Source organism: Daucus carota, chromosome 5 (assembly GCF_001625215.2).
Source record: "Daucus carota subsp. sativus chromosome 5, DH1 v3.0, whole genome shotgun sequence".
Lineage (NCBI taxonomy): Eukaryota > Viridiplantae > Streptophyta > Magnoliopsida > Apiales > Apiaceae > Daucus > Daucus carota.
Genome location: NC_030385.2, coordinates 40,925,675 through 40,951,295, shown reverse-complemented (window position 1 = coordinate 40,951,295; position 25,621 = coordinate 40,925,675). Strand labels below are relative to the sequence as shown.

The 25,621-nt window shown below is 35.3% G+C and overlaps 6 protein-coding genes across 11 annotated transcripts; 4 read left to right on the top strand and 2 right to left on the bottom strand.

Annotated features, from left to right (window-relative positions):
* Positions 1 to 590: 590 nt before the first annotated feature.
* Positions 591 to 2,592, top strand: LOC108223380 (geraniol 8-hydroxylase-like). The gene is made up of 2 exons (XM_017397608.2): positions 591 to 1,669; positions 1,821 to 2,592. The coding sequence occupies exons 1-2, from the start codon at positions 725 to 727 to the stop codon at positions 2,436 to 2,438; spliced, it is 1,563 nt and encodes a 520-aa protein (XP_017253097.2). The 5' UTR covers positions 591 to 724; the 3' UTR covers positions 2,439 to 2,592.
* A 2,425-nt stretch (positions 2,593 to 5,017) lies between these two features.
* LOC108223378 (geraniol 8-hydroxylase) lies at positions 5,018 to 7,462 on the top strand. The gene is made up of 2 exons (XM_017397607.2): positions 5,018 to 6,058; positions 6,215 to 7,462. Exons 1-2 carry the CDS (start codon positions 5,033 to 5,035, stop codon positions 6,830 to 6,832), a joined length of 1,644 nt encoding a protein of 547 aa, XP_017253096.2. The 5' UTR covers positions 5,018 to 5,032; the 3' UTR covers positions 6,833 to 7,462.
* Positions 7,463 to 8,148: 686 nt separating this feature from the next.
* Positions 8,149 to 8,886, top strand: LOC108221765 (geraniol 8-hydroxylase). Its single transcript, XM_017395622.2, has one exon. It carries the CDS (start codon positions 8,303 to 8,305, stop codon positions 8,867 to 8,869), a length of 567 nt encoding a protein of 188 aa, XP_017251111.1. The 5' UTR covers positions 8,149 to 8,302; the 3' UTR covers positions 8,870 to 8,886.
* Positions 8,887 to 10,518: 1,632 nt separating this feature from the next.
* Positions 10,519 to 13,059, top strand: LOC108221764 (geraniol 8-hydroxylase). The gene is made up of 2 exons (XM_064094276.1): positions 10,519 to 11,548; positions 12,194 to 13,059. The coding sequence occupies exons 1-2, from the start codon at positions 10,655 to 10,657 to the stop codon at positions 12,866 to 12,868; spliced, it is 1,569 nt and encodes a 522-aa protein (XP_063950346.1). The 5' UTR covers positions 10,519 to 10,654; the 3' UTR covers positions 12,869 to 13,059.
* Positions 11,989 to 19,672, bottom strand: LOC108222869 (nudix hydrolase 26, chloroplastic). Of its 3 annotated transcripts, XR_010292253.1 has the most exons (8): positions 19,368 to 19,672; positions 18,983 to 19,033; positions 16,587 to 16,679; positions 15,002 to 15,096; positions 13,908 to 14,022; positions 13,735 to 13,814; positions 12,362 to 12,802; positions 11,989 to 12,248 (listed from the first exon to the last, which is right to left on the bottom strand). XR_010292253.1 is itself a non-coding variant. In XM_017396824.2 (7 exons), exons 1-6 carry the CDS (start codon positions 19,560 to 19,562, stop codon positions 13,740 to 13,742), a joined length of 624 nt encoding a protein of 207 aa, XP_017252313.1. In that variant the 5' UTR covers positions 19,563 to 19,672; the 3' UTR covers positions 11,989 to 12,802; positions 13,735 to 13,739. The 3 variants fall into 3 exon arrangements, 2 of the variants coding, with proteins under 2 accessions (XP_017252313.1, XP_017252314.1); XM_017396824.2 differs by having other exon boundaries at positions 11,989 to 12,802; XM_017396825.2 differs by having other exon boundaries at positions 11,989 to 12,798.
* Positions 19,673 to 20,127: 455 nt separating this feature from the next.
* On the bottom strand, positions 20,128 to 23,980 carry LOC108222868 (uncharacterized). 4 transcript variants are annotated; one of them, XM_017396821.2, is made up of 5 exons: positions 23,772 to 23,980; positions 23,616 to 23,688; positions 21,712 to 23,129; positions 20,655 to 20,769; positions 20,129 to 20,418 (listed from the first exon to the last, which is right to left on the bottom strand). In XM_017396821.2, the coding sequence occupies exons 3-5, from the start codon at positions 23,026 to 23,028 to the stop codon at positions 20,300 to 20,302; spliced, it is 1,551 nt and encodes a 516-aa protein (XP_017252310.1). In that variant the 5' UTR covers positions 23,029 to 23,129; positions 23,616 to 23,688; positions 23,772 to 23,980; the 3' UTR covers positions 20,129 to 20,299. The 4 variants fall into 4 exon arrangements, with proteins under 4 accessions (XP_063950347.1, XP_017252310.1, XP_017252311.1 ...); XM_017396822.2 differs by having other exon boundaries at positions 20,291 to 20,432; positions 23,772 to 23,978; XM_064094277.1 differs by lacking the exon at positions 23,616 to 23,688 and having other exon boundaries at positions 20,128 to 20,418.
* Between the last annotated feature and the right edge of the window lie 1,641 nt (positions 23,981 to 25,621).

Here is a 25,621-nt window from a genome sequence, read left to right as displayed (position 1 = left end):
CATGCTGTACCGACTCTGGTTGCGTCTTGATTAATTCCAGTAGGCTGAGTATATTAGTTTTTAATTAAAATAAAATAACTATAATGATTTAATTTATGAGACTTGGATCTTCTATACTTATTTGTAATCTGAGATAGAATAATATCAATATTTGATTTTAATATATTAGTTCGGTGATTTAAATTTTAAATCATTAATAATATTTTAATTATTAAATTCAAACAAGTTTTACTTTATAAAATTATAAATAAATAATTGATATCTATCATTTCACTTATCATAGCTTGCAGTGACAAATTAGCATAATTCAACTTGCTAGGTTTTAATCATAAACACTACAAATTCATCTATTATTTATTTAATATAATTTGCCACCATGAAATTTTAAGAGTACTCTCTTCTCTACAAATATTTGATTTTTAGATAGATATTTTATGATATAAAATTTATTATTCTTGAACCATAATTATAACTCTTATCACAAGGAAAGAAAATAGATTATAATTATTTACATATGTATATATCTTTCGAAAAAATTATATTTAGACACGAGATAGTCATATTTATGTCGGCCTAATGGTTAAAGTGTTATGCATCACACATTTTAAGATGATGAATAGTACCACATAGAAACCATCTTGTCTTGTTTCTCTTTAAACATGTAAACATGTTTGTTTGATGCCAAATCTCACAGACTTGTCATTTTGGCAGTCACTCATCAGCTATGATATTCATCACCATCTTCAGCTCTGAGACCACAGTTCCACCAGGATTCATGGATACAATATTAATCAGTGTAGCCATGTGCATCCTGCTACTCTTTACTCTCCGCTTCTTTGGGAGAAGAACAAGCAAAGCTCCTCAAAAACTTCCACCAGGACCCTACCCCTTGCCCATCATCGGAAATATACACAAGCTAGGCAAGCACCCGCATAAGTCCTTAAACGCCCTTGCTCAAGTTTACGGTCCCATCATGCGTCTGAAATTAGGCCGTGTAACCACCATTGTCATTTCTTCATCAAGTGCAGCTCAAGAAGTCCTCCAAAAGCAAGATTTGGCCTTCTCTAATCGTCCTGTTCCGGATGCTCTACGCGGTTGCGACCATGATAAATACTCAGTAGTGTTCTTGTCTGTTGGTAGTCAATGGAGAAGTTTAAGAAAAATTACGAGCTCATCTATACTGACAGCTAACAAGCTCGATGCAAGTAAGCATATACGAAGTCGGAAGGTGCATGAGCTTATTGGATACTGTAAGAAGTGTAGCCAGAGTCGTGAGGCTGTAGATATTGGTCGTGCTACATTTTTAACTTCGCTTAATCTTTTGTCCAACACTATATTTTCAAAGGATATGATTGATCTGTATCAGGATTCCGAGGAGGGTAAAAACTTCAGGGAGTTGGTGTGGAACTTGTTGGTTGAGGCGGCTAAGCCTAATTTGGTAGATTACTTTCCTATTCTTAAGTGGATTGATCCACAGGGTATAAAGCGGCGATTTACTGGTTCTTGTGAGAAGCTACTCGAGTTGTTTGATGGTTTGATAAATGAGCGCTTGGAGTTAAAGAGATCGGGAAATTTCAGTGAGAATAGTACAACAGATATGCTTGATGAACTGTTAACAATATTACCAATAAATGAGATCGACAGAACTCAAATCCAACACTTATTTCTGGTAAGTTCCATATTCTGTTCTTCTTTGGGTACGATTAATTACTGATATTCAAATGCTCAGACATGCCTCAACTAAGGTTTGTTAGGTTATTACCTACGATACTAAGATTATCATAAGTCCAGAATCATTAATACTTAATACACATTTGCAGGACTTGTTTGTTGCCGGAACAGATACAACTTCAGGTACAGTGGAATGGGCAATGGCCGAGATATTAAAAAATCCAGATACAATATTAGTGAAGGCGAAAGCTGAGCTGAACGAAGTGGTCGGGAAGGGAGAGATTGTAAAAGAAGCGGACATATCTAGGTTGCCTTATTTGCAGTGTATTGTGAAAGAGACCGGAAGATTACACCCACCGGCTCCTTTCTTAATACCTCGCCAAGTACAAGAAGAAGTTCAACTCTGTGGCTACACTATTCCCAAGAATTCGCAAGTCCTAGTCAATGCATGGACTATAGGACGTGATCCCCTGATATGGAAAAATCCCTTGTCATTCCAACCAGAGAGGTTCCTGAACTCTGAGGTTGATGTCAATGGCCATAATTACGAGCTAATTCCATTTGGTGCAGGTCGAAGGAAATGTCCGGGATTGCCATTGGCCGTGAGGATGGTGCCAGTGTTGTTGGGCTCCCTCATAAATTGTTTTGACTGGAAACTTGAAGGTGGGATTGCACCAAAGGAATTGGACATGGAGGATAAGTTCGGGATCACTGTAGCAAAGCTTCATCCGCTTCGTGCTGTACCAACTCTAGTTCTGCCTAATTAATTTTAGGATATTAGATAAAGTCATCTGCTCCTTTACATTGTCGAACTCCAATAAAAGGCTAAGAGCCTCGTAATATATATTGTTGGATATTTTAAGTTAATTATGCTAATAGTGTCGAGAAGATAAAAAAGAATAAACATATTTTTTATTAGAATATATTTCTTTAATTTACATTATCTGATTACACAACCCTATATATATTTATGATATGAGTTGTGAAATATATATATATATAGTAAATATATCTTGACAGGCTCCTATATTTGTGGTGATAATATAATTTTTGATCATCATTATAATTTGATGGTTTGTTTATACTAAATATGGAAGATCTAGGTTGCCTTATTTGCAATGTATTGTGAAAGAGACCGGAAGATTACACCCACCGGCTCCTTTCTTAATACCTCGCCAAGTACAAGAAGAAGTTCAACTCTGCGGCTACCCTGTGTTGGATATACTGATTATTATAGCAACATAGAGGCAGTTATATATCATATTAAACAAGCCAAAGCCAAGCAAGTTGAAACAAAACGTGAAGGTAAAATACATGCATGTCAGTGACTGTAAGACTAGAGGAAGGAAAGAAGTTGTACCAGTAGCCATAGCTTGAGGCAAGAACATGTACAACAAGAAAATCACAAGAACAGCTGAGTCGTCAGGCCTTATACGAAGACCTGACTGCTCTTGAAGAGATTATTGCCCCCACCTGCTGCACTGGGGATGCTTGCAACACCTCCTCCAGGATAAAACAGCTCAGAGCTTTGAATTACAGCACCTTCGAAGCTCAACCACGACTAGCTCCTCACTCGCCGGAAAACCAACTACTGACTGACTTGTGTTTGGGAGAGAGAGCAGAGAGGAAGAAGAGAAGAGAATGTAGGGTGTGGTGTATGAAACTCAGCAGCTTAGTCCTCTATTTATACTAGAGGCTAAGTGTAACTGACCACCCCAAATTTAATATATGAATTTAAACTGCACATTTAAAATAAATCGTAACAGCTGATTTATTATAATGTAACAGCTGATATATATTAATCCACACATTAAACCATCCGTTTTATATATATATACTTTAATTTCTGAATATATATCATCAGTTACAAGTCCAGGTTCATTGTATCTGACTTAGCCCAATTATGCAATCCGACCCAGTCCAATTGAGCCCAACAGACACAACCCAGCCCAAATGATAAATAAATTCTAATTAAAATATTATATTAAATCGATACGAAATAAAATTCCCCGCCCAGGTCGCCTCGCGTACGCGAGACGCCGAGACATTCGCCCAAATCGCCCCGACCCGACCCGACCCGTGGTGGGGCGGCGGCGGCGGCGCGCGCGTGGGCTCGTGAGAACACCACGCACCATAACACACCTTAGTAGTTATGCACTACCCATGTGTGTTATACTATATAAAGCCAACACCCCCTTTATTTCTTTCAATGTGGGACAAACAACATTCTCAAAAACAAGCTCTTTCAAGCTACTAACTTCAACTTCATTTCTCTTATGGATTTCATTAAGAAAATTCTTAAACCCATACATGAAAGTTTAAGTTCCGATATCTAGAAACAACTTCCAATCATTAGATTATGGAATTAACAACAAGAACATAATAAAATTATGAGCTTAAAACTCCATTTTCAAACACCCTGTTCCAAAAAATTCACAAGTCCTAATCAATACATGGAGTATCGGACGTGATCCCCTGATATGGAAAAATTCCTTGTCATTCCAACCAGAGAGGTTCCTGAACTCGGAAGTTGACGTGAATGGCCATAATTACGAGCTAATTCCATTTGGTGCAGGTCGAAGGAAATGTCCGGGATTGCCATTGGCCATGAGGATGGTGCCAGTGATATTGGGCTCCCTCATAAATTGTTTCGACTGGGAACTCGAAGGTGGGATTGCAGAAGAGGAAGTGGACATGGAGGAGAAGTTTGGAATCACTCTAGCAAAGCTTCATCCGCTTCGTGCTGTACCAACTCTAGTTGTAGAAGCTGGTTAATTATTGACATTTTAGATAAAGGCATGTGGTCCTTTACTTTGTGAACCAGAAAAAGATAAATAAATTGTAAGAGTAACTCTGATAATAAACTGAGAGCCTAGGACAAAGATTCTTTTATGTATGTACGTCGACTACATCGCTGCTCTAATACATAATATACAGAAATAATTTGTCTCAACAAAGTATTTAATATTTTTCATCTTTCAAATGTCATCATCCAACGATCTTGACAAATCATTTTGATTGTGTGGATGTAGTTTGTTTTTTTTTTGGATAGCAATTGCATGGCTAAAGTTACTTGTTGTTCATTCTTATTATTCTAATCATTTATTTTAAGAAATAATTTATTTTCATATTTGCATCGTAAACATTTGCAATCTTATTCATCATTTATTTAATATATAATTTGCAACCACGAAATTTTAAGAATACTCTTTCCTATTCAAATATTCGACTTTTAGATACATATTTCATGATTAAAAACGTATTATACTTGACCTGGAAAAAATGGATTTTAATTATTTTTATATAATTTTTTTAAAAGATAATTATATTTAGACGTCAAATTTCCGTCGGTGTAAATGTAATGGCTAAAGTGTTATGCACCAGACATTTTAACAAGATAAACAATTTGGCAGTCATCAGCATGATATATCAACCTTCGGTCTCCAATATTGATATGCATTTTCACTTCTGGCACACAATTTTACCAGGATTCATGGATACAATATTAATCAGTTTATTCATCTGCATACTGCTACTCTTTACTCTACGTTTCTTTGGGAGAAGAATAAGCAAAGCTCCTCAAAAACTTCCACCAGGACCCTATCCCTTGCCCATCATTGGAAATGTACACAAACTAGGCAAGCTCCCTCATAAGTCCTTAAACGCCCTTGCTCAAGTTTACGGTCCCATCATGCGTCTCAATTTAGGCCGTGTAACCACCATAGTCATTTCTTCATCAAGTGCAGCTCAAGAAGTCCTCCAAAAGCAAGATTTGGCCTTCTCTAATCGTCCTGTTCCGGATGCTCTACGCGGTTGCGACCATGATAAATACTCAGTAACGTTCTTGTCTGTTGGTAGTCAGTGGAGAAGTTTAAGAAAAATTATGAGCTCATCTATACTGACAGCTAACAAGCTCGATGCAAGTAAGCATATACGAAGTAGGAAGGTGCATGAGCTTATTGGGTACTGTAAGGAGTGTAGCCAGAGTGGTGAGGCCGTAGATATTGGTCGTGCTGTATTTCTAACTTTGCTGAATCTTTTGTCCAACACCATATTTTCAAAGGATATGATAGATTTGTATCAGAATTCAGGGGAGGGTAAAAACTTCAGGGAGTTGGTGTGGAACTTGATGGTTGAGGGGGGTAAGCCTAATTTGGTAGATTACTTTCCAATTCTTAAGTGGATTGATCCGCAGGGTATAAAGCGGCGATTTACTGGTTCTTGTGAGAAGCTACTCGAGTTGTTTGATGGTTTGATAATTGAGCGCTTGGAGTTGAAGAGATCGGAAAATTCCAGTGAGAATAGTACAACAGATATTCTTGATGAACTGTTAACAATATTACAAACAAATGAGATCGACAAAACTCAAATCCAACACCTGTTTGTGGTAAGTTTCATATATTGTTCTTCTGTCTTTTGGGTACGATTAATTACTGATATTCAAATGCTCAGACATGCCTCAACTAAGGTTTGTTAGGTTATTACCTAAGATACTAAAATTATCATAAGTCCAGAATCATTAATACTTGATATACACTGGCAGGACTTGTTTGCTGCAGGAACAGATACAACTTCAGGTACAGTCGAATGGGCCATGGCTGAGATATTAAAAAATCCAGATGCAATATTACTGAAGGCGAAAGCTGAGCTGAACGAAGTGGTCGGGAAGGGAAAGATTGTAAAAGAAGAGGACATATCTAGGTTGCCTTATTTGCAATGTATTGTGAAAGAGACTGCAAGATTACATCCACCGGCTCCTTTCTTAATACCTCGCCAAGTACAAGAAGAAGTTCACCTCTGTGGCTACATTATTCCCAAGAATTCGCAAGTTCTAGTCAATGCATGGACTATAGGACGTGATCCCCTGATATGGAAAAATCCCTTGTCATTCCAACCAGAGAGGTTCCTGAACTCTGAAGTTGATGTGAATGGCCATCATTACGAGCTAATTCCATTTGGTGCAGGTCGAAGGAAATGTCCAGGATTGCCATTGGCCGTGAGGATGGTGCCAGTGTTGTTGGGCTCCCTCATAAATTGTTTTGACTGGAAACTTGAAGGTGGGATTGCACCAAAGGAATTGGACATGGAGGATAAGTTCGGGATCACTGTAGCAAAGCTTCATCCGCTTCGTGCTGTACCAACTCTAGTTCTGCCTAATTAATTTTAGGATATTAGATAATGAGAGTCGGCCGCCGTTCATAACTATCCTCCATCCTTCACCGCCCCTTCTTCCATCAAATCCACATCCATCCCATCCATCCTCTCATCCCGTTTCCTCCATTTCTAAATCTTTAATCTATATTCTAATAGTTTTCCTCTCATCCCGTTTCCTCCATTTCTAAATCTTTAATTTATATTCTAATAGTTTTCAATATAATCGAGATCTAAATCCCTTTCGGTGTGATCTTGTTACCGTACCCATCTTTTTGGGTTGTTGATTGTCCCCAATTTTTGGGTGTATGTCTTGTTGCGTTTTTGATTCGTTGTCATGTTGCTTTAAGAATGATTTCTACGGTGTATCGGGAAATCTGAGCAACCCGCTTCAAATCTGGAATTGTGGTACTTATCGCGAGAGCTCACTTCGCACAACAAAAGATTGTTCAATATATGGGGCATTTGTACCCCCAACCTCAGTTGGTGTAACTGATGGATACGAACACTGGTCTATCACCGGTTTTTTAAGTGCGCAGGTCAATTGTGATTCTACTATTTTCAGTGATGTTGGTGTCGACTGGATTGCTCGAGAAACTTTTGTAATCATTTTTATTATCAAGAATATTTATATTCTATCTGTTAAGCAATCTGAAAACAAAACGACTATTTGTTTAGCTCGATTTTTGTTTGCGGCTATTTGTTTAGCTCGATTTTTGTTTCACAATCAAGTTGTAATTGTCAGTTTGGGGATTTGTCCCGACTGTGTTCTTATGTTTTATGTTCAATAAAATCCTATTGTTCGTCAAAGAAAAAAGAAAGAAAGAAAGAAAGGTGTCCAAACACAACTCTTCAGCAGGGTAGAACAAAACGGAACTGTGTGAATTCGATTTGGTCCTAATTTTTTGAAAATTCTGTCTAAATTCTAATTAAATAATTCAAATAAATTTCGTTCGGGTAGATTTCTAAAAAAATATTTCGGTCCGAACCGAATAATCCAAACAATATAATATTAATTACTATTTTATATATATATATATATATATATATATATATATATATATACATATTATAAATTATAATTGTAATATCTTATTTGTAAATTTAGTATACCTATTTTGGCGAAGTGGTGTGGTCATTAATTACTATTAATTTTTTTAATAAATCATAAATTTTAGTTTTATTTACATTTTTAAAATAATTTCGGTCCGATCAGTCAATTATAGAATTTCGATCCTATTAGATCTATAGAAAATAAAATTACTATTTCAGACTATTTGTTATAGTCCGATTTTAGATCTAATTTGGACTGTTCTCTCTTTGCTTTGCTATTAGCAAAGGCTGCACACGCCTGCACTGCTTTCTTGACGATTATGATACTAAGATTATCATAAGTCCAGAATCATTAATACTTGATACACACTGCCAGGACTTGTTTGCTGCAGGAACATATACAACTTCAGGTACAGTGGAATGGTCGATGGCCGAGATATTAAAAAATCCAGATACAATATTAGTCAAGGCGAAAGCTGAGCTGAACGAAGTGGTCGGGAAGGGAAAGATTGTAAAAGAAGAGGACATATCTAGGTTGCCTTATTTGCAATGTATTGTGAAAGAGACCGGAGGATTACACCCACCGGCTCCTTTCTTAATACCTCGCCAAGTACAAGAAGAAGTTCAACTCTGTGGCTACACTATTCCCAAGAATTCGCAAGTCCTAGTCAATGCATGGACTATAGGACGTGATCCCCTGATATGGAAAAATTCCTTGTCATTCCAACCAGAGAGGTTCCTGAACTCTGAAGTTGATGTGAATGGTCATTATTACGAGCTAATTCCATTTGGTGCAGGTCGAAGGAAATGTCCGGAATTGCCATTGGCGATCAGGATGGTGCCGGTGATATTGGGCTCCCTCATAAATTGTTTTGACTGGAAACTTGAAGGTGGGATTGCACCAGAGGAATTGGACATGGAGGATAAGTTTGGGATCACTGTAGCAAAGCTTCATCCACTTCGTGCTGTACCAACTCTAGTTCTGCCTCATTAATATTAGGATATTAGATAGTCACCTGCTCCTTTACATTGGTAAACTCTAATAAGAGGCTGAGAGCCTCATAATATGTACCTTCTTTTATGTATTTATATCTGTATAATAATTAATAAATAAAGGTTCAATGCTAGCTGTAGCATGTGTTATGTATGGCTATAGTTCTTGTGCTTGTTTTCCTAATTGCTCGCCCACACGGATGACAAATTTAGGTCGAAACTGGATTCAATTTGATAACTTCCTAATAAATTCTGTATAAACCCCTTAAACTTGAAACCGAATCTGTATAAACCTACTAACGAATTTAGTAATAGCCTAATAATCTGTCTTGCTCAACTATTTTTTAATTTTGGAACAGTCAGACCTATTCATTAACTGATACTACATGACAATTAATGTCGTTGAAAGAACTTATACGGAAGATCCTGGTGAAGACGCCTATGTATAATAAGGCTAATTTGATGTTCCGGTTGAAGGGATTGTTTCATTAGAGGCCAAAAAAGCATAATCAAGGTGTCATGTATATCAAGGTCTGTTCACAGTATAGGAGGTTGGATATTATACTTTGGACAGAACATCTTTTACCAGGATCGCTGTGAATGAAGAGTGCAAGTTAGGAATTTAAAGGGGTTCTGGATCTGAACGTCGTATAATGCCCTACTGACGTACTCTGACAAGGCATCGAACTGGATTATGCTTTCCATTATGTTAATAGCTACCTGTTGGTGTTGGTCTGAAAATTCCTACGTTGTATCCGGGTCCCAGAGTAGTCAATTTGTCAGATGGATGCAATTAGGGGACCAATGTATTCAAGACGAGCGCCAAGGCACTGTCAATGTGGTCATCTGAGTTCCACAATTTGAGAGGGTTGTCTAGGTGCATTATTTGCTAGTACAAAGTACCCATGGTGTATATTAGTAAAATGTATATATATTTTATTTTAAATTATAATTTTTAGTTTTTTGAATATCATCCCAATCAAACACATATAATAGTTTTAGTACACGAAGCACCAATGCAAGGCAGAAATAAGAGGCCTTTGCATTGAATATCATCGTTCAAGGAACTTATACGAATGATTAGGCCTATGTATAATAAGGCCTAATTGAATGTTTTCCAGTTGAAGTGATTATTTTGTTTGAGATCAAAGGAGCATTAATCAAGGTGCCATGTATATCAAGTTCTGTTCACAGACTTGGTTACCTGGTAGCTGAGGCTTTTGAGACGCAAGACTAAACCATTTAGCTGCGGAGATTATAATATCTACCTGTTGCCGCTGTAAAACCAAATGTTAAACAGTGAAATAAGATAAAGGCTTCAGGGTTGCATATGTTGAGTTCCATTAATATTTTACCAACTTGTCAGATGGATGCAATTAAAGGCCGATGTATTCTAATCAGTCGCAGAGGCACCGCGAATATTACAAACTGATAGGGTTGTTGGACTTAGTTGTCAAGGTGCATTATTTGCTACAATCTGAAATTTTATAAAAACAATTTTAATATTTAGTCAAAATTTGATCAATTTGACCAGTCAAAAGTCAAAAGTGGACGAGTATCATAAAACGAGAGAGCAATACACAGAACATTGTCTTTTAAAACGTGTAAATATGTTTGGACGCCGAATCTTATGGACCTCTCATTCTGGTAGTTGGGTTATTAACTTATGCCAACTACAATATCTACTGTGTTTCTTATCAAAAAGAATACTAAATAATATCTCAACCTCCAGTCTCCAGTATTGATCTGCATATTCACCTCTCAGACCACAGTTCCTCCGGGATTCATGGATACAATGTTGATCAGTGTAGCCATGTGCAGTCTGCTAGCCTTTACTCTTGGCTTCTTTCGAAAAATTATAAGCAAAGCTCCTCAAAAACTTCCACCAGGACCCTATCCTTTGCCCATCATCGGAAATATACACAAACTAGGCAAGCACCCTCACAGGTCCTTAAATACCCTTGCTCAAGTTTACGGTCCCATCATGCGTCTGAAGTTAGGCTGTGTAACCACCATAGTCATTTCTTCATCAAGTGCAGCTCAACAAGCCCTCCAAAAGCAAGACCTCGCCTTCTCTAATCGTCCTATTCCTGACGTGACACGTGGTTGCGACCATTATAAATACTCAATAGTATTTTTGTCTGTTGGTAGTCGTTGGAGAAGTTTAAGAAAAATTACGACTTCATCTATATTAACAGCTAACAAGCTCGATGCAAATAAGCATATACGAAGTAGGAAAGTGCATGAGCTTATCGAATACTGTAAGAAGTGTGGCCAGAGTAGTGAGGCTGTAGATATTGGTCATGCTGCATTTCTAACTTCGCTTAATCTTTTGTCCAACACTATATTTTCAAAGGATATGATAGATCCGTATCAGAAATCAGAGGAGGGTAAAAAATTAAAGGACTTGGTGTCGAACGTGACGAAGGAGGTGGGTCGGCCTAATATAGTAGATTTTTTCCCCATTCTTAAGAGAATTGATCCACAAGGTATAAACCGGCGAAATACTGGTTATACTGAGAAGCTACTCAAATTGTTTGATGGTATGATAAATGAGCGCTTGGAGTTGAAGAGATCGGGAAACACCAGTGAGAATAGTACAACAGACATGATGGATGAACTGTTAACAATATTACAAACAAATGAGATCGACAGAACTCAAATGACACACTTGTTTCTGGTATATTCCATACTCTTTTCTTTTTCTGGCTTTTCGATACAATTAATTACTAAAATTTGGATGCTCGTACACGCCTCTGCTAAGTGTCAAACTCTTGACTTCTTGTTGCAGGGGAACTGGATTCGCTAGGCTACAATACTAGTAAAAAATTGTTTCTTCGTCGTTGCTATTCGTAGTAACTTATTATTCGTTATTACAAAAATCCTCAATTGTTATTTGTTCGAGGATAACTACTTTTAACTATATATAATAGTCCTAGCTTTTAAAGTTACCAACTCCACTAAAATAATAAGTTACAGTACTATGAGAAGCCTTAATATGGATATCGATTATATCATGCTAAAATGGTAATGTGTCCCTCGTTCAAAAGGCTATCTTTTTTAGATTGGAACGAGGAACGCTACTTCGCTGCATTGCTAGCTAGGACTCTGAACTCAAGATTGTTGGGTCAAAGTGACACCTCATGATAATTTTATGGTTGCTGGGTCAATTAGCTCAGCGACACCTCTTGATAATTTTACTGTCCGACAGTTTAAAGATATTAGTAGCATCTTAGAATGTAAATCATGTTCGTATGGTAATATTACCTAACAAACTAAGATTATCACAACTCCAGAATCAATAATACTTGATACCCACTGGCAGGACTTGTTTGCTGCAGGAACAGATACAACTTCAGGAACAGTGGAATGGGCGATGGCTGAGATATTAAAAAACCCAGATACAATATTAGTGAAGGCGAAAGCTGAGCTGAACGAAGTGGTCGGGAAGGGAAAGATTGTAAAAGAAGCGGACATATCTAGGTTGCCTTACTTGCAATGTATTGTGAAAGAGACCGGAAGATTACACCCACTGGTTCCTTTCTTAATACCTCGCCAAGTACAAGAAGAAGTTCAACTCTGTGGCTACACTATTCCCAAGAATTCGCAAGTCCTAGTCAGTGCATGGACTATAGGACGTGATCCCCTGATATGGAAAAATTCCTTGTTATTCCAACCGGAGAGGTTCCTGGACTCTGAAGTTGAAATGAACGGCCATTTTTATGAGCTAATTCCATTTGGTGCAGGTCGAAGGAAATGTCCGGGATTGCCATTGGCGATGAGGATGGTGCCAGTGATGTTGGGCTCCCTCATAAATTGCTTTGACTGGAAACTTGAAGGTGGGATTGCACCAGAGGAAATGGACATGGAGGAGAAGTTCGGGATCACTCTAGCAAAGCTTCATCCGCTTCGTGCTGTACCAACTCAGTTCTGCCTAATTAATTTTAGGATATTAGAATCATCTGCTCCTTTACATTGTCCAACTCTTTTAAGAGGCTGAGAGCCTCATAATATATGTACCTTCTTTTATGTATCTATATCTATATAATAAATAAAGGTTCAATGGTGGAGAATGATTTTGTTAATTTATTTTGACAACATCCCTGCTCTAGTATATACTACCAAAATTGGGATTTGGTGGGTGAGGGAATGTGTTACTGTATGTTACACACATAATTGCTAGCTATCTATTTAGTTCTCACATGTAAATCTATTTCATTAAATATACACATATATACATTAACGTTCTGTGTATAACTTATTCTTTTAGGGCTAAATCTGTTGCCTTCAAGTAATACTACAATAGAGAGCCGAAAATCTTATATCACCTAAATATATATATTCTCTTCTCATATGACTAATTACATATGTAATTTAATTTAATATAATTATGCTCTTATTTACCTAAAAGTTAGTGTTGCAAAGTCCAACATATAAAATGACAATTGGTATTAGAATCTGAAATGGAACTATTGTAGACTACAAAGTTTTTCTTATGAGCTAGTAATACAGAACAGATATTTTTAATAATTTTTAGATATCAACATAGCAAAATTTTGTCATAGTAGAAGGAGACTATTCTGAATTCGATAAACAACATTTTTGTTTGCTAAGTAACAATATATGTTTTTACTATAAAATAAAAACAAAATATAAAGTGGTGTTCCACAAAATGCACAACAATCTGGCATGACAAGGGTATGGCTTATTGGTTGTATTAATTTCGAGCTCTATTACAAGTAGAACTGAGCTCAAGGGTTCACTCGTGAAAGACAACACAAACATTCATTGCTATCACTAGTCGGTGAAGGCAGGCATGGAAATTAACTTAAGTCAGAGGACAAAAGTAGCTAGAGCGATTCAAACCTTCTTCATAAGTTTGAGTTGAGATGAGAGGAGAAAACTTCCAAAACTTCCTTGTAAACTGATTTCTTGAACTCCACTGCCTGCATAAAAATGTAAAGTAAACGGTAAATTCGATTAACAAATACTTTTAAACCCAATTTCTTATCAAACTTTTATGGGGAAGTGAAACCCACTCGGTCAAGTACTTGTTCTGGTGACAGCCATGACCATTCTCCAAACTCAGGTTTCTCAGTACCATCGCCCAAGAGATTTATTTCAGCATCCTTTCCGGTAAATCTAAACAGGAACCTGAAGAATTTCAAGTAGAGAATTGTATCAAGATAATGACAAATGTGAAGATATGAAATAAACATGGACTACCAAAAATTTCTTTCAAATTATAATGTGATATGGTCTTCTGGCTAAAGCTTTGTCCAAAATGTGATATGCATATGCACGTATATCAGACAAAAAATAATGTGCTCCTCACAAAAATGGCATAATTCTAGTCCAGGTGAAGAAACATGAAAACGAGTAATAATATCTAGGATAGGGTCATTTCACTTGGGGAGGACTAGTATCAATCACTATATCATATTTCATCTAACTTGTTAAAGCAGTAAATTGGAAGGCAAAGCATGTTGCATCAGAAGGAATTTTGGATCAAAATTACATAGCTTTGCCTTCATTTCTTGGATAAAATTAACAGCCAACTATAGATAGACACGTGATTTCACCTATCGCATCTGAGGCACCCCCACAACAGAAAGAGCGGACACAAGTTTAATGATAAAGTAGAAACTGGTTGTAAATTCAAAAGATAGAAACCGATTGAATGTTTGTGCAAACAATTTTATACTATTTTACAACTGGTGAATTTCTTGTATGGCGGAAGGGTCTATACAAAATAGAGGAATTAGATTCCAGGTAGAGCATTATTCAGTCACAGAGAGAGCTTGGCAATGTGCATCCATAATATTCTATAATTCTAATGGATATGGGTTGATAAATTAGTGAAATCAGCTAAAGAGTAAATAAAATAAAGGTTTATGCTTCTTTTGTCAGAGCACTTGCTTCTAGGACATTGGTTTATAGACTACCTTGTCCCCAATGCTTTGATGTGGGGCAGGGTGTTACTATATAGCACCTATTTGTCGCAGTTTTGAATTTTTAGCTTTCGCCTCTGCTTTACCAATTGGTGCCTCGATCTAATAAATCTATTCCATTTTTTAGATACTATACTGAATAGATTCTGCTAGCCCTATTAATACTGTAACACATTCCATACCATTTCTGTGCTTGACCTTTCCAGTCTGATCCCCACTGGCGATTTAATTTTTCCCTGACATCCGGAGGGAAATCATATGTCAACCAATGTGGTACCTGCATGATAAAACTCTAAATAAGACCATATTATGCGTTTGCAACTTTCGTAAGTGGTAGTTTTTGAACTGCACTTGTAAAATTATTTTAAAGCAGTTCCAAAAATTCATGTTAAGACCTTTAATAACGAAAAAGAACATCCAAGCCAAGTGCTCAGTGATTTAATCAGTGTTCTAAAAATCGTTCTAGGCAGCCGTCTAGGCAGTGCCTAGGCGCTAGGCAGTACCGAAGGTCCGAAATGCCCCGAGTCGGCCCTAGGCGGTGAATTACACGCTTTTTACAAAAATGGGTCAACATCCCGCCTAGGCGGTCAATAATAAAAAATCATATTTTATAAATAAAATTAAAATAATATTAATAATTAAAAGTAGTTAAAGAGTCATTTTATAAATTATTTAATAACCGGCCAACATATATCAAAAAGTTTATTTCATATTTCATTCAGAGGCCACTTTGGGTCACCAATTATCAATGAGTTTGAGATTGAACAGAGGCAGGTTATTCAGCAGGTCATGTGATGCAAGAAAAAGGTACTTTAACTCTACCAAATGCAAAATCAACCCATATATGCAGCGAAAATTTCCTTCCTCAAGTTTCTCCTGGGCTTAACATTTACTTGAACATATGATCTTTATATTTCCACTCTATATCCATGCACAAAGACTTAGACTAGCATATTAAACAGGAAACAACAAAATTAAGGATGTATAACTGAGCAAGTGGGAAAAGTGGTACTAAGTCCTAGACTATATTAACCACTAACACTTGGAATCCTTAGTCAATTTAATGCAAATTTTTAAGAAAGTGCATATCTAGATTCTTAAATTTTTGCAATTCTCACTGTATATCCAATATGGCAATATTACACCCAATAACATGTCTAGTTTTTCTGAATTCTTTTTCACATCTTCTCTGTCTGGAAATCAATTAAGTTGTGATCCTTGATTCAATAAGACCACTGTAATTAAAATTTCCATCAAAATAACAAATCATATAACCAACTATAACACCTTGAAACAAACCATAAGGTTGCATTCACTTGAAAGATAGTTCATTTGGAAGAGATAGAATGATGGAAGAAAGGAATAATATTCTTTTAAGGAAATAAGAGATGGGAGAAGTGACTGTGAGATGAAACTTATTAGAAGGATGAAAAAAAATAATGAGAATTTTATAGTAAATGGTGTAAGGAAGGCCGAGTCGTTTTGAAATTGAAAGGAATGAACCATGACTTACATCTAAAGAGCAGAATGGAGGAAGGTCTTTGTTCACACCTTCAAGAATTAGTTCATATTATGTAGCATTCTCATCATGTTCTATACCATACAAGTGATTACAGACTAAGAGCACAACATATTTGCAATTCTGTTTTGCTTCTACCACTTTGTCCAGAAGCTGTATTATCTTTCAGATCCGGATAATGAGGAAATTAATTGCAGGAAAACGATAATTATAATAATGATGTAACAAGATATAATTTATTATTAAACCTCTGCGATAATTTCTGCTGAGGTAACTCCAGTTTCTTCTCTAAGTTCCCTGATAGCTGCATCTCTTGGATTTTCACTTTCATCAATTCCACCCTGTTTATTGAAATCATAAAAAACAGAACAGCAAATCACATTTTCCAAAGAGGACAATACTTTGACATAGCGTTGCATAACAAAGGATTTTAGATAAGTAAATGACATTTTATACTCTCTCTTTTTTTTTGCGAGATCAAGTTGATAGACCAAATGCTGATGGCAAAAAAGGTTGCCAGAGCACCTCAGTAAATTTCAGTGCTCACAAATTGCCTTGACTCAGAGAATTACAGCACTCACAAAGTGGCCTGAATCACAAACCATTTTTTTACAGCAAGCAACCATTGTTTAGACATCCTGACAACCTTGATAGTAGATTTCACTTTAGTACGAATGTGAGTTTAAATATTCATTATTTAGTAATGGCCCCATAGATTACTGTTTAAAATATTCATTATTTAGTTATGGTCCCATAGATTACTGTTTAAAAAGATAAAACAAATACAATTAATTCAAATACGTAGCTTTAAGAAATTTGTAATTCAGACCACGACCAGTTTGCTACATTTACAATGATGAAACAGTGTTGACATTAATGTGTCTAATAAATCAGGGATATCACATTCCAAGAAGCCGCCAAGTGGCCCTTAACTACGTCGACCATATTAGAATATTATATTGGAACGAGGAACACTAATTCTGGGGGCAAATTAAGGTTAAAGAGACCAAAGAACTCAATCAAATGGGAATGTAAACTAAATGTTTCCAATCCTAGCAGGAAAAGGAGGGAAGTAGATACTTAATTTGAATTGAGTAAACAGAATAACATATTATCATTCATAATTTTGCAAGAACCCTTGTTCAGTAGAAGTCATATGTAATTATGTATAGTTTGGGGTGGTGATCTTTCATATAGTTTGAGAATATCCCTACACTATGAAGTAAACAAGCAAAAAAAAAAAAGTGAGTTTAGTCCTTCCAAATAAACGGTTTCTCAAATCCCTCCAAGCTCATGTCAAAATTGAGGTAGTGGCACTGGATTCTTTGAAAGGAAGTAAAGTACCAAACAGAGATAGATGAACAAGTTTTGAGACCATAATATTTACTCCCTCTATTCGAAATTAATTGTCGTACTTGACTATTTGTAGTCAAATTGATCAAATTTTGACCGGAAAAAAAATTCTAATTTAAAAAATCCGATACATACATAATAAAGTATTTAGGTATATTTTTTTCTAATAATATAAGTTTTATAGTTTTTTCAATTTTATAATATACAATATTCAGTCAAAGATTGGTCAATTTGAGCACAAAAGGTCAAATCAAGACATATAATTTTGGGTGGATGGATCATAAGGTAGTGACTTATAGAACTCATTTAATTTTGGTTATGTATTTAAAAATTATTTGTAAAAAATCCGTAGTTGTGAAGGATTGAGCTGATCATGTTCTAGGGGCCAAACATTTCCAAACCATAACCTTGAATAATCAGAGATCCTCCTTATGCTAATTATATTACTCCTATAATAAGATAGAGTCCTGGTTGGAATAAATTAAAAGTTACTTCTAACGAATTAGTGAGGTGGGTAAACTACTATATAGTCGACGACCACTTTTTTTGGTGGCAATGATATTTTAATAAACTAAAATATGCATAATATTATACTACAATTAGTAGTTGTCAATCTTAAAATATCGAAAGTTATATTTATTGGTGAGCAACTCCTTATTAGGAGTCTGAATCCTTGACAAACGATTGATGTAGCATACTTTTAGCGGTTTTTTCCACCTAAAAGAGATTAAGCCTAATTTTTATGTGAATTTAGGGGCTACATTTTCTTCCGGCAGAAAATTGACTCACTCTACTTTTACTTTCCAACAGGAAGATCCGCTGTTAGTACGTCATGAACAATCATTGGGCCTAGACCAATTACCCCTTACTAGATCATGATTATATTATTGAATGATTTAGTTAGAATGAAGTAAAAGTCACTCCAGAGATGGGCATCGACCCAGTTCTGTGGACTGATCTCCCTTGCACTTATAATCACGGGATATAATAGTAACTCGTTTTAGGGTTTAGACGTATGATCCAATGTTCTAACTTATGGTGTGATCCAAAGAATATTAAGTAGGCACTAGGCCTTCAGTCCATCACATCCTTCCAAGTACTTGTAAATGTAACACATCCAGAATATATCAAACTAAATTGGCCTGTTCCACCCACTAACTAAAGAAACACATATTAAAATTCAAATACATATTCAATGTCAGCAGAATCCTAAAGCACCATATATAATCACAAAATCAAGAGTAATTAACTAATTACTAGCCAAAATTTAAACCGAATAGCCTGTTTTTACCTGCGGCATTTGCCATGCTTCCGGTATATCCAGCCGTGAAGCTGAGAAAACCTACAAAATCGACAATAACAAGTCACATTGGCAGCCACTTCTATCCCAACTTGACTAACCAATCCTACTAATCTCCAATTTATGCATTCCTAATCTCGTAATGTCTCCCTAACAGTCTCAACAATCCAGCACAAGAACATATCAGAAACAAAAAGTGAATAGATACAAATAGAGCATACTACACATACACAATAAAACCTCCCTAAAATTTCACTAACTTTCGACTAAAACAAATATTAATTTATGTCGCGCTAATTTATACTAAAAGTAACGGAATAATTAATTTATCGAGTATTAATTGATGGAATTGGTTGTTAGGGACGTGAAATTGGACCTTGTTATCGGAATTGATGAGGCAAATACCGACGTTTCTTCTGTAACCAGGAGGAGATGAATCCATTGATGAGCTGCTGCACGTGATTCGATTGGCGTTGAAACGGCGGAGTGGCGCTTTGCTTTTTGATATTCTACAACTGGAGTTTAGAGACGGAGATATGCGCAAAATGGAGGTGATTATACATACACCCATTTCTGTCTATTTTTATCCCTACATAAAATAATGACAGTTTCCCGATTTTAAATATTTTTGTATCGCAAATTTTGTGTTGCTTATTGCGGCTACATATTAATCAGATTCTCGTTGAGATGCAAGGTGTGATTTAAGTAATGTTCTTGATTTTCTAACGTACATATTGACCGTTACTTTTTGATCGAATATTCGATTTTTATCGATTCTGTCGATCAAAATCTTCCGTCTAACTAGAAAAGAGTTATTATTCTGTCTAGCTAAAAAATACATACTCATGAACACATGCTAAAATATTTTAATTTTAAAGAGTGAAGTATATTTATTAGGAAAAAAAATCATAATCTAAACCATGATCTTTGCCTTCGTGTTGTTTTTTATTTCTAGTCGCGATGGATTGTAACTTACATGTGCTTCGAAAATTCATTTATTTATTAGAATATTTTGATTTGGCACTATTTATAAGTTAAATTATTTTATAAACGTATGAAAAGGAGATACATTAATTCAATTTATTACAAGAACTTGTGGCAACGGTGCTCTTGGAAGTTGGAGACTAATAACAACTATCAACATCTCGACAAGTTTATAACCAAAGCAGCACCGCATAATAAACAAAGTGTATTCACATAAATGATTCTGTCAAAAAATTGGTGAATGGGCTAATGGCATCAAATGCATTCATAGGCCATTATATTTTGCAGAATTAGGAGCTACAGTTTTAACTCCAAAGAAGAAACTTAACTGTTAGGCATGATAATTGAGGCTGAGTAACAAGCTCTGTTTAAATTGGTTTCGATGAAAAAAATACTTTCATTTGACTGGCACGATGGAAGTTTTCCTGGCATCAAACAAAATCCTGCAAGAGCAAGGCTGATAAAAGCATCATGGCAATATACATCTATAATCTATGTATCATACACCACAAAACATTTCCGTTCCTCCAAATCATAGAATACCTTATAATTACCGTTATTGGACAATCAAAAGCTCTAATACATCTCCTAGTTAAAACATGACAGATGTGCTCGAAAATAAAATTTAGGCATTTTTCTTATTAACAAAATAATGGATGATGTAAAGGTAGACCTATACTTGATGAAAAAGTTCTTTGCTGGCCTCTTCCACTTCTGGTAGCTTGTCGAGTACATGACCTTTTCTTGCCAAGAATAACTGCCGCTGAAATATGAGTTTCCCTCAGTTGGTAACACTGTCAGGAAATATCATTTATGTATGTTAGATATATACTGAGAAGCCATAATCATGCAAAACTTTCCACCCCCTACTTCAAACCTAAACTCTAAAAGACTTATCTCAAATTTTTAAATCGCTAAGGGTATACAGACACAATTGTAAAAAGAAATCTAAGAACACTGATAAAAGGAAGAAAAGAGAGATAATAGACATGATACTAGAAAGCATGGAACTATTCAGTATTCACTATGCAACATATTGTCATATGAAGCTATTTTGCCATCAGTTATCACTTTTGGACAATCACCTTATTTTAGGAACAAATAAGAAAAGTCGGTAGATATTGACGACTTCATGTCAAGAAGAAACATAACCAAAAGAAAAGAAATTTAGTTGCTCTGTTTACTTGAGCTTTAGAAAATATAAACTAGACATCCCATAGTACTCCACTACGTAATCAAAATATTCTCTTACTGCTATGCCAGAAAAAATGGTTCAAAAAACTTGATCAAAGTTCTTATCTTCTTAGCTTTATCTATTTTAGGACTCCCTCTCCCCCACAGATCATCTCATTTGCCTAATTTGCACAAAATAAAGCTCAATTTGGGTCCACACATACGCGCAATCATGGAAGCTTATTGGATCACATGACTGAAACTATAGCAGCTTAAAGGATCTCACATGACCCTGAAAGTATAGCACCATAATACTGACATCTCAAATAGTACATAACAACTGGACTCTTTTTAGTGGAACAGATTACAGATATATGAAATCATGTGTGAGTTTGCAAAGCATATATGGAGCAAATAACGTAAGTCATAAGATATGAAGCACAATAATACTGTAATTGAAATGTCTATACATACTTCAATATATCATCACCACTATGCAGCATAATGTTATACAAAGTTATTTTTCCATTGAATGCCTAATATTGTGGAAAAGCTTAGTTCACCTGGAAAACTCTGGACAGGGCCGACTTTTTTTGCTTCCGTTTTCTCATCCAATAGTTGTGTACAGCTTCTAGAACCTCCTTTCTTTCTAAATTCAATGAAAGATCAACAGCAATTCTGACATCAGAATAATCCTCTTGCCTGCAGTACAAACCTTTCTCAAAAGAGTTAATAATCTGCTCAAAAGCAGCAGCTGACACATGCTTATTAATTCGCTTATCTTGAAAAGACTCATTATTGAACTTGTCTAGCCACAGTTCATCTTCACAATCCAAGTCGTAGTATGCAGTCTCCTTTGCCAATGCTCTAGTCAATTCATCATCTTTCCATGTGATGTATGAGTGTGGTCTTTTGAAGGAACCACGGCTACTTTGACTGTAGCTTGGTACTTCATGCACCCCAGGAACAGGAATGCCACTCCCTCTAGGAGCCTTAATATTGTGTTCAGCACATTCCTTATACAGCTCTTTGAAAATCAACCAATCCCTCCGGTTAGGAAACTCTAGCCTCCAACCATTATCACATGTCCATATAACTGCATGAGTAATTCTGTTAAAGCTACATGTTCTCATAACCTGCTGCACGATAACATCATATCTCCTTGTGCCATCCTTCTCAATTGCAACAAACCACTGGTTTGCATCTGATTTTACCAAGTTAAAGGCAGCTCCTTCTACCCTGTAACATCTATCTGATTCAATAACCAATATATTTGTACAGCAGGTTGAAGTATCAATATTCTCTATTAACCCTGGAAGTGAATGCTTTCGTTTTCTAACACTTGTGATGGAATTATCAACAAGAGAACTAATAGCCTGCTGACCAGATTCTACAGAAGAGCATGGAAAGACATCAGGTCCGATAGACGAATCACCAGGCAGAGCACCATCTGCATTCCCTGCGACCAATGGTGAACATATTCTACCCTTCCTCAACCTAAGACTCCTCCTTTTATGGACACCAAAGGATCCAAATGTAGAGCTAACTGGAGATTCAACTGTACCCATTTTATCTTTCCTCACATATACAGCTCCCCTTGGTTTCTCCCTTCCCTTGACTGAATCTTTTCTAGTATCTTCATCAACATCCATCTCAATTTTTTCTCGACTCATATCAAAACCGTCATCCACCTTCTCATTATCTTTTAATACAGGTGCCTCCTCTACAGACTTTTCAGCCGAGACCTTTTTGTCCTTAGCCCTGGCTCTTTTACGGGGCTGTTTCTTTCCAACCTCAACTAGTTGATCAGTCCACACCCGCTTTCCTGACCGCAAAACCTTAAACCCTCTTGTACTTCTACGCATTCTTACAACTGGCATCCACTCCCACTTTGAAACAGGCAAAACAATACCTCCCCAATCCCAAATAGAAAACTACCCCTAAATTAACTGATTTTCTGCTTTCACACAAATAAATTGACCTGTAGAGCATACCAAATTATTAATATCAATCATCCAAATTGAGAAATAATATGTTCAGGTCAAAAACACCAAATCCTTAGTATTGAAATTTGACATCTCACATTAACATATTTCCATAAGTATATAGATTTTAATTCAAAACCGACAAACCTTCCTCGTGAATCTAAAATTAATAAAACAATTTCCATACACACAATCACATACGTTAAATTTCACATTTCGCTTCAATGTATTACTAGTAAATCATCAAAAAATCAACACAACCACGCACCCCAACACATATACAATAAATTATGAAACAGACAAAATCAAATCAAGGTCAAAAAAACATAATCAGCGCCTACAACTAGAACTATATCCCCTCAAATTAATCAAAACCATGTCATATAATTACACACACATACATAAACATCGAAATTCAAATTAAACACAAAATGTAGATTCCACGAAATTGAAATTAAACATGACTGATAACTGACTCGTACCTGAGTGTACTCGGTCCGAGTTGACAAAAGTAGAGAGAGAGACTCAGCGATTATGAATTATAAAAACCAAACCCTAATAATCAAAAGTCACAAAATTAAAAACAGTGAGAATAAAATAAAACATGAGTATATGTGTAAAGGAGTGTAGATATATACCTAGAGAGATGATTGAGAAGCGATTAGGCACGGATCTGATGTTGAATTGAAATTGTGTGATATCGCCAACAAGAGGGAGGAATTGGGATGGGAATTTTGTTGGGAGTGTTGACAAGGCGACTAGGGATACTTCTGTTTTTTGTTTGGGGTATTTTACGTGACTCTTTTTTTGAGTTTCGAATTTAAATTTCAAACAAGTCATCATTTTAGATTGTGGCTTTTCCGGACTCCGGTTCAAACAAAAATATCTGAGAGCTTATGCAGACTGAGGGATTGGATTCAGGTTCTTAAGTGAAAAAATAAAAAATTAATACTATATAAATTAGAGTTTGAATAAATTTTCAGAGGCTCTTAAAAAAATTAAAATTTCTCTCCTCTCATTTAGGCAAAATTTAACTCTTAATTTTCTTTTATTAATTAGAAATTCTTTCCCTCCAATTTATTCCCACTATTGAATTTAGATTTTTGTTATAATGGTGTGAATAAAATATGATATAGAAAAAAAATATAGAGAGTATTGTTGAAGTTTCATACTTTTGTACCAAATTCGTCATATTTTTTATATTATACTTAGAAGTCAATTAGAAGACTTTGGAGATGTTGTATACTCGAGCATTTTTCAACATGCTCCTAAATAATTTTTTAAATAATAATATAAATTTTTGCCTTAATGAGTTAATATATTAAAAAAGGTAGGAATTTTAATGTTATTATTTATATTTAACTTCTTATTCATATTTTATGTTTATTTACTATAAATAAGAGAGAGAGATTAACTAAAAGAGTGGGAAGATTTGAGCAAAAATTAATATTATATTCATAACTAAAATATCAAGAGCTATTAGATAATATTTAAAAAAGAAGAGAGAGAGTATACCCCTAAATATTTAAACAACTTTTGAGAACTAGCACTAATTGTTGTGCTGCTATTTAAATTATTTGTGTTTGGGAATGGAATGAGTAAAAATACTTGAAATTTATAAAGATAGGAAGAAAGCTTTGAAAAAATTTTGAGGAAGTGCAAAATTGCTATGATGAGATTTGAAAAGAAATTGAGGATGAGAGAGAATGGAGCATTCCATCTCAAATTGGAGATGTGATATGTAACCATGAGGAATGGAATAGAGAAAAGAAATTTCTTGAAATTATGCCTAAGATTGTTCATTTTTCATTACATTCTTTCCAGAATCATTCACCCCAACCAAACACAACATTTCTTTAACAAAGAGACCATTGAGTGTTAAACTCTGAAATCTACCCTAAATTATTGTCCTACTCTTTAAATTTAAATTTAGAGTTAAGACCATACGCACAGGAGATGATCTGGCATGTTTTTCAAAATTAAAAAAAAATATTATATTCTAATAAGTTAAGATATCAATAATTATTCTCATTGTAATAATATTTTTATAATCATTTTTCATTTTTATCAATAAAGAATATCATCATTATAAAAAAAATAAAAATAAAAGAGAAGATGTTTATTTGCAATATCTATTACTCCCTCCGTTTCTTTATTCTTTTCTCGTTTCATATGTCGGGACTGTTCATAACATGAGACTAATTACTAATTTACGTCTAATCTATATGACAAAATATACTCGTGAGTGATATTGTTGGATTCGTATTCACAAATACTTTAATACAATGAAGTTTTTATATTTAATATCAATACAAAATTAATGATATTGAGGATCAAAAGTATGTATTGGCAAACGTGTCAAAGAGAAACAGGAAAAGTAATAAGAGACAGATATAAACTAAATATTAGAAGGATAGAGATGTTAGATAAAAATAAGAAAAAAAAAAAAGATTTGATATAAAGATCATTTGGATATTATGGAGCCAAT